At 47.9% G+C, this 8,131-nt stretch overlaps 1 protein-coding gene across 2 annotated transcripts; it reads left to right on the top strand.

Moving 5' to 3' along the window:
- Window positions 1–1,254: 1,254 nt before the first annotated feature.
- LOC135629421 (auxin efflux carrier component 3a-like) lies at window positions 1,255–4,574 on the top strand. 2 transcript variants are annotated; one of them, XM_065136736.1, is made up of 6 exons: window positions 1,255–2,866; window positions 2,982–3,270; window positions 3,392–3,477; window positions 3,547–3,704; window positions 3,974–4,050; window positions 4,129–4,574. In XM_065136736.1, exons 1-6 carry the CDS (start codon window positions 1,645–1,647, stop codon window positions 4,193–4,195), a joined length of 1,899 nt encoding a protein of 632 aa, XP_064992808.1. In that variant the 5' UTR covers window positions 1,255–1,644; the 3' UTR covers window positions 4,196–4,574. The 2 variants fall into 2 exon arrangements, with proteins under 2 accessions (XP_064992808.1, XP_064992807.1); XM_065136735.1 differs by having other exon boundaries at window positions 1,260–2,866; window positions 2,979–3,270.
- The last annotated feature ends 3,557 nt before the right edge of the window (window positions 4,575–8,131 follow it).

Raw genomic sequence — 8,131 nt, forward strand, 5'->3', positions numbered from 1 at the left:
TGTCCAATTCATTCGCTGATCATATAATGTTAGTATGATACTTGCAGATGTTGTAGATGAAATTCTTACAGATGTGATCAGATAATATCAGTTGAGGGAACATTCCAAGCTTGAGCTTGAGAATAATAAATTCTTAAAGATGTTTAATCTCACGGTCTGCATGAAACTTTGATAGTCCAGTTTATCAAGCTCCTTAAAAATGACTCAGTTTTAGTCTCATAGAGTTCTTCCCTCCTCTAAGGTGTATCTGTAAGCCTAAGCTATTGAGTCAAGCTATAATTACAAAGGTAGTCTTTCAGTACCAGTTAGGTCTAATATCACTTGGAGAAATTAGGTCTTGCTAGGAAGATAGAAATGGGCACATCTACAAGAGTAGTGCCACCTGATCTAAAATTCCAATCTATTAATTCAAGAGCTCTCATATATCACTTCAACAAATACACAGTTCCTCCATGTGAGACTATTCATCACATGTGAATACCCAATGGCGCCTTCCTAACGCTGACAAAAGTGTACTAGGAGTTGAGAATTTGTCAACACTTTCAGTGACATTTTGTATTTCCAAAACACAAGAAGCTCAGAGTCCACTGAAGGTCTCAGCTGTAACCTGTAAGATGTTAATGGCCTCAATGGCCACAGGCTGTTCTATCGAATATCTATGCAGGTGATTGATTGCAAGCGGATCACTTTCATAAGGCATATAAAGCACTTGCATGAGATTTGTCATGTCAAATGATCGAGTCATGGTAACTGTTCATTTGGGCACAAACATAAAAGCATAATCCAAAAAGCGACTCAGGTAGATATTTGAGTGCAAGAAGAGGTCTATAAAAATGAATCAAACAACTTCAAATGAAATCTCACCATTGAAACATGTAAATCTCGTTCCTTCAGCATGAGAAACATGAACAGAGCTGGAATTCATGTAGATGCCACAGTTTGGTACAAGTCTGGTTGCTTTCTGCTGAAAAATATCTCAAACATAATCTGAAAGGAGAATAACAATTATCGAGGCTTTTGACATGAACTCGATGCATGTATAAATCATGGATCTTGTGTATACAACTTATCTCATACCTGTGACTTTGTCCAGAGTGTAAAGAAGTACCAGTCCTTTTTGACAAGCATAAATCGAGCAGGTTGTTCCTCATTGCGACGTATGGATCCCTCAGATGCTTGGCATATCAAACACAGGATGCATGCTGCACCCTCATCCAATCTCACTTTTCATCTCCAACACAAGATAGGAGCAATCCCAGCTCAGCAGTGCTCTGCTTGTCATCTTCCAGGCTTCCTTTGTGGGGCATATATAAATACCCGCCAGGGAGGGCAGATGTACAGCAATAGTTAACACGCACTCGAAGACATCCTAGACTTTCTACTACTGAAATCTCACTTCCCCTGCTTTCCCTTCCCTCACTTCTTGGGAGAAGAGAGAAAGAGAGTCACCACCAATCAACTTCAGCTTCAAAGACAACCATCTCCAAGCAAATTTATCCGTGTGCAGCTCTCTTCGCCCCCATTTTTGTTCTGCCATCATCAACATGATTAACATCACTAGCTAGGCAGAGTAGTGGCGGCGGCGGCAGCAAAGAAGTGATAGTGAGCGAGAGATTGACGTGAGAAGGGCTGAAAGCTTGAGAGATGATCTCGTGGCACGACCTGTACACGGTGCTAGCGGCGGTGGTGCCGCTGTACGTGGCGATGATACTGGCGTACGGGTCGGTGCGGTGGTGGGGCATCTTCACGCCGGACCAGTGCTCCGGCATCAACCGCTTCGTGGCCATCTTCGCGGTGCCCCTCCTCTCCTTCCACTTCATCTCCACCAACGACCCCTACGCCATGAACCTCCGGTTCGTCGCCGCTGACACGTTGCAGAAGCTGCTCGTCCTCGGGGCTCTCGCCGCCTGGTCGAACCTGCTCCCACACCGCCGCCCGCTCCCCGGCGGCGCCGCCCCTCTCGACTGGTCCATCACGGTCTTCTCCTTGTCCACTCTCCCTAACACGCTGGTGATGGGCATCCCCCTCCTCATCGCCATGTACGGGCCCTACTCCGGCTCCCTCATGGTCCAGATCGTCGTCCTCCAGTGCATCATCTGGTACACCCTCATGCTCTTCCTCTTCGAGTTCCGCGCCGCCCGCCTCCTCATTGCCGACCAGTTCCCCGACACCGCCGCCTCGATTGTCTCCTTCCGGATCGACCCCGATGTCGTCTCGCTCGACGCCGGCGCCACCGAGGCTGCCGCCGAGGTCAGCGGCGACGGCAAGATCCACGTCACGGTTCGCAAGTCGACGTCGTCGAGGAGGTCGGCGATGATGACCCCCCGCCCCTCCAACCTCACCGGCGCCGAGATCTATTCCCTCAGCTCCTCCAGGAACCCCACCCCGAGGGGGTCCAACTTCAACCACGCCGAGTTCTTCGCTATGGTCGGCGGGGGCGCACCCGCCCCAACCTTCCGCCCCTCGAGCTTCGGGGCCGCCGACATCTACTCCCTCCAATCCTCTCGCGGCCCCACCCCGCGTCCCTCCAACTTCGACGACGAACCCCATCGCCACCTCCACCATCCGCCGCCGGAGATTTCTGCCGCGGGGAAGAAGCCCTATCCCCAACCCAACCACCAGCATCACCACAACCGAGCAGGTGCCGCAACGGCAACGGCGACGGGGGCGGCGGCGGACGCAAAGGAGCTACACATGTTCGTGTGGAGCTCGAGCGCGTCACCGGTGTCGGAGGTGGCCGGCCTCCACGCTTTCGGCGGTCAGGACCTCTCCGCGTCGGACCTCGGCGGCCGCGCCGATCACGGAGCGAAGGAGATCCGGATGCTTCTGCCCGCCGAACTACCCCTCAACGGCCCCACCACCAAAGGTTTAGTTACTAACATATTATTATCCCTAACACCAATTAATACCCGTTTTCTTAAGCCTTAATCCCGCCCATAATCCCAACTAATCTCGATTTAAATGCGAGCGGTTTACAGCAGCCGGTGAGGATTACCGCGCGGAGGAGTTCAGCTTCGGAGACGGGAGGAGGGGAGCGGAGGACGGACGTGAGGAGAAGGAGGTGATCACACCTGAGGTGCTGCAGAAGCTGGAGCCGAAGGTCGTCGGAGGCCAAGGAGAAGAGAGGCCAGGCGGGGCCGTCCACCACCAGATGCCGCCCGCCAGCGTAATGACCCGCCTCATCCTCATCATGGTGTGGCGCAAGCTGATTCGCAACCCCAACACCTACTCCAGCCTCATCGGCCTCATCTGGTCCCTCGTCGCCTTCCGGTTAGCGTCAATACCACCACCTTCTGAGCGCCTTTACAGTACGCCATCGGTAGACAATGATAGCAGGACGCAGTGCTTGAAATATCGACCTGGTAATGAACTGTCTAATTTTGGGGTGCAGATGGCACGTTGCTATGCCGAAGATCGTAGAGAAGTCCATCTCTATACTCTCCGATGCTGGCCTCGGGATGGCCATGTTTAGCTTAGGTGAGTTATATCCACGGCTTGCTCAGCAAAAACTGGCTGTATCCGATGCTAATGTTTCTGAACTGGCAGGGCTGTTCATGGCGCTGCAGCCGCGGATAATAGCGTGCGGGAACACGGCGGCGGCGTTCGCGATGGCGGTACGGTTCCTCACCGGGCCAGCGGTGATGGCCGCTGCGTCCATCGCCGTCGGGCTGCGCGGGACCCTCCTCCACGTGGCAATCGTTCAGGTTACTGCTCCGCTCTCGTGTTCTCTTCCATCTTCGGCATTGCCACTAGCTGTTCGGCCGTCCGATTTGACGGGATGGGAATGGAACGAACAGGGCTCGGTGTCAGTCATGTCACCACTGCCGTCTGATCTCTTCTGACACTGCGATCTCGTCGCTTGTCTATTCTCCTTGTACGATCAATGATCGTGTGCACACACGTCCGCATGCTGTGTTGCTTGGACCACAGGGGGAAGACTCACATGCCATGTTCTTGTTTGTGTGTGTTTTAGGCGGCACTTCCGCAAGGCATCGTGCCCTTCGTGTTCGCCAAGGAGTACAACGTCCACCCTGCCATCCTTAGCACGGCGTAAGCAGAAGACAAGCGAACAGTAACAAGAAGCAGTCGGTCTTTGTGAATTCACTGAGCATATCTCCTAACTTGCAGGGTTATATTCGGAATGCTGATTGCTCTTCCCATCACTCTGGTCTACTACATCCTACTCGGACTGTGACGGGCTTCTTCCACGGCGATCCCCCCACGGCTCAGCTTTGCGCGTCCATGCAAGGGAAAAAGAGTGACCTGCCCGCCCGTGTCCGACTCGACTGGCACGGAAACAACGCAGCCACGTGAAGAGTATTAGTTCGTGGATAAGTAAACTCTCTCCGAGCTGCAGTGGCGTTGAATGTTATTAGCTCTATTCCAGAGGAAGAAAGCAGAACAAGGCTTCGTAGTAAAGGAACTGAGAAATGTTTTCTCCATTAGCTTTCGATTTTAGCTTGGCTTTCTGTGTTATTACTACAGTTGTAGTCATCGAGACAAGTAAGTGTCTGCTTTCGGATGCAAAAAGGTTTTGTTTGGCAAATGACTCGAAGCATCTTTTGCGTGGAACATATACCATCTTTTTGAACGGGCAGCAAAGCTGCAAAAGCCCTCAGTATCGTCCTGCTCCTCTGTCTTGTATCGAATTCTAACGGGAAGCATCTGTCGGCCCACCAGATCACGACACGTCCCGTCGCGGTGTCGGGGTTGAGGCCATCGATCGGGATGCCAGCAGCACCGCGAGCTCATCTTCGGGGCGGACTGAGCTCAGCTTGAATGCTGCCAGTCCGATGCAGGCGGTGGGACGCATGGTGATCGGGGTGCAGGCGTTGATGGATGCTGGTCCACCACGAGAGCGAAGGCATCGTGTGCCTCCCGGTGGTCCAGAGGCACGGCCATGAGCGTGTGTGGGAGCTCCTAATCCTGCCGGGAACAGGGCCGTGTGCTGCACTAGTGTGTCGTGTGTGGAAACTCAACAGCCCACTCCTGCTCCGTAGACCAATCAAACCGAGCAGTGGGCGCGGTGGTCGATTATGAAGAAAGAGATGGTGAACATGGGGAGTCCATGTGTTGGTGCATGGAATGGGACTGTCTTCTTCCCGGTGGTCTCATTTGACAGTGGCTAGAACTGCCTTTACTTCCTATATCTGCATTGTAGCTGCTCCATCAAACAATATCATCTGATGATGATGCCAAAAACAACTTGTTGAAACCTTCGCCTGTCGTGCTAAGACGACGGATTTCACATGGCAAAGAAGCTATCGAACGAGGACAAGAGGCGGAAAGCTGAGAGACAGAAAATGGAGGGCCATAGTAAGGAGTCGTGCATGGACGTCACTTCACTTTCTCAAGCCCCACGCCGCACTTCCACGCCCTCCCATCACCGATCAAGTCACCCCCGGAGCAGCATAATGCTACCGGCAACATTCTCCCATCACGCAGCACGAAGCGGCATGTAAGCTCCTTCTTCAGACATGGTTGTGGGGAGCAGCAGAGTCTACCGTCTTCGTGTAGAGCGTGGGTTGGGGATTGGGCTTCATGAGAATAATTGCCGGGAAGCGTGGCTTGGTGTTGCCCGCCCAACCCGCTACATCTTCCAGGAGCGTGCGTTGTGGGATTGGAGGGGAACACACGCAGTGGCGCGGGGTCTGCAATCAAGGGATTCGCTGCAGGTACAGGTGTCACTCCTTGAATACCTATCTGAATCTAAACCCAAATCCAAACCCAATTAAAGAATCTTGAACTCTAACTATAGTTCTTCAGCTAACATCAGTGAAGAAAAAACACAATCAAAGATGTTTATGTTGAATTTTTTTTTTTTTTCCCTGAATACAACTATGAGAAAATCTTTCAATGATTTGGAGAAAGTTCATCATTCCTTTTTATCTACAAGTTTATTAATTTGAGCATGTCTCTCTCTGAATAGGAACTTTGGGTTATTCTGTCTTAACAACAACTGCTTGGATATAACCAGACAATGTCTCTCTCTCTCTCTCTCTACAAGAAAAAACTCCCATCACAGAAGGTTAATGTCAATTATTGCCTACTACAACAGTACATATAACATCATTAATTACAATGGTCCAGGCAGATGCAGCAACAATGAAAACTACTTGTATGTCAACTAGTTGATGACTGAGAAAGATGGGTTATGTGGGGTTGGGGGACCAACATACACACCTAGATACATGCTCCTTGTTCATGTTAATGGGTTGCATGGATCCTTTCTCTCTCACTCCTAGTTGCAAACATCAATCTTTAAGTTGCTAGTCAACCATAATTAGCCCAACTTGCATAAGAACTCTTATGACACACATATATATATTATAGGGGGATTCTTGCTGTCATATACCAACAATCTTCTGGTGATACAATTTGATCTAGTATATATTTGTTTAAACATATCACAAAATATATGTTTTTATAGTACTCAAAATGATATTACAAATGTGTATGAGTCACACAACAAATGTAATTTGATGGAGTGTATATATATCTAAGGAAGGTGGACTTGATTCTCAAGTCTGGTAGTTTCTCCTAAACAACACCATAAGCATTTTTTATCGACGAAAATATTTTTGTCGCGATCGTATTGCTGCACAATAATAATTTTCTTAACTATGATCAGTTTAAACATAATCTTGAGCTCAAGTTCAGATGATAACTTGTCATTGGTGAAAACATCCTGTGCTAGTAGGACTGGTTAGGCTCAAAACACTTCTCTTGATTCCTTGTTCATGTTGCCAGAGAACAAAAAATAGAGAAGCATATCACCATCATTCTTGCTATCCTGTAAGCAAATTGTTCATGGAGTAGCTCAATTCAGGCAATCTCATCTGTTTGCTCCTGAGAGAGAAAAGATGTTTTCGACGGCGGCAGCGACAGTCTGCGACCGACTTCTTCCTAACGGATGGCCGATCAGGACGAAGAAGCCGATCGCATTCCCGACGACAACAGGATGGATCCAACAGGAGCCAATAAGATGGAGAAGAGAAGAGAAGAGAGGCTTGCAGCTGCAAGTGTGGTTGCAGATGGCACAGCAATGGATTGGGTGGGTCCAGGCTTGGTAGGTCTCTCCATGCTGAGCCCATGTGAGAAATGGGTCCAATTTGGTGTGGCCCAAAGCCAGCTTTTGAGATGACATTATTGAGGAAGACTTGTCCTTTTTGACCTCTGTTTTGTGGCCATGCATTTAGAGGCTTCCTCTTTGGTGAGCTGGTGCTGATGTTGATGCAAGTGGCAAAGTTTGCAGCTCTTGGTCTTGATGTTGGTTTAAGGATCTCTCCATGGATAAGATAACAAGGATATGGAGCAAGAGAGGAAAAGCTGTGATGAGCTTTTCACATACTTTTAGACAAAGGCAGGCTTCTAATCATTGGTGTCTTCATCTAGCATTAGGTTTGAACTGTTCATGAATCAAAACACTTGTATTTTCCATTGGTCCCATTACAATTTAATACAATTTTGGTGTGTATTGAAGCAATTTATGTTGATGTTTTTTTTATGCGATGCGATATTATTAGGGGTTATTTTTAGCTATGAAAAAGGGTTGACATTCAAGAAAAAACAAATGGATTAGTCTATGTAAAAAGATCATTAAGTTTTATTGAAATAATTTTGATAAGTTATAATTAGGATATTACGACTTATTATTGTTATAGAATAAAATAGCATTCAACCAATATGCATCTTTCGAGAAAAAGATTATAAAGATAAAACCTAATTTTCTTTCTATGATTTAAACAAAAAATTATCAAAAAAATCATGTGCATGTAAAAATGACATTGGATTCACTATAGCACTTTGATTCTTTCTTTAATTCCAGAAAATTGTAGGTTCCATGACAATCATCCGACGACAAAGCCATCAAAAAGAGATTCATTTGGTTCATTGTTCCAAGCATCGCACCTTTTTGACTCTAATGATTGTCCTTATGATCTCTCTTTTGATTTGTGAATCATGTCTTTAAGCTTCCAATGAGTCAAAGAAGAAAGGGACATGAATGGCCATGGTGTTCCAAACCAGATGATTGATTTACTCTTTTTTTTCTTTCTTTTTTTTTCTGTGGTTTGAGTGCCATCAATTTGCAGGACATTGGCATCACAATCACCCATTTTGGTATGTGGTT

Source organism: Musa acuminata, chromosome BXJ3-1 (genome assembly GCF_036884655.1).
Source record: "Musa acuminata AAA Group cultivar baxijiao chromosome BXJ3-1, Cavendish_Baxijiao_AAA, whole genome shotgun sequence".
Classification (NCBI taxonomy): domain Eukaryota; kingdom Viridiplantae; phylum Streptophyta; class Magnoliopsida; order Zingiberales; family Musaceae; genus Musa; species Musa acuminata.

Bases quoted from the DNA above. Each gene is read 5' to 3' on its own strand.
- LOC135629421 (XM_065136735.1), top strand. From the start codon at position 1,645: ATGATCTCGTGGCACGACCTGTACACGGTGCTAGCGGCGGTGGTGCCG. The intron at 3,271-3,391 runs GTTAGCGTCAAT...TTTGGGGTGCAG, and splicing joins TGGTCCCTCGTCGCCTTCCG to ATGGCACGTTGCTATGCCGA. The intron at 4,051-4,128 runs GTAAGCAGAAGA...CCTAACTTGCAG, and splicing joins CCTGCCATCCTTAGCACGGC to GGTTATATTCGGAATGCTGA.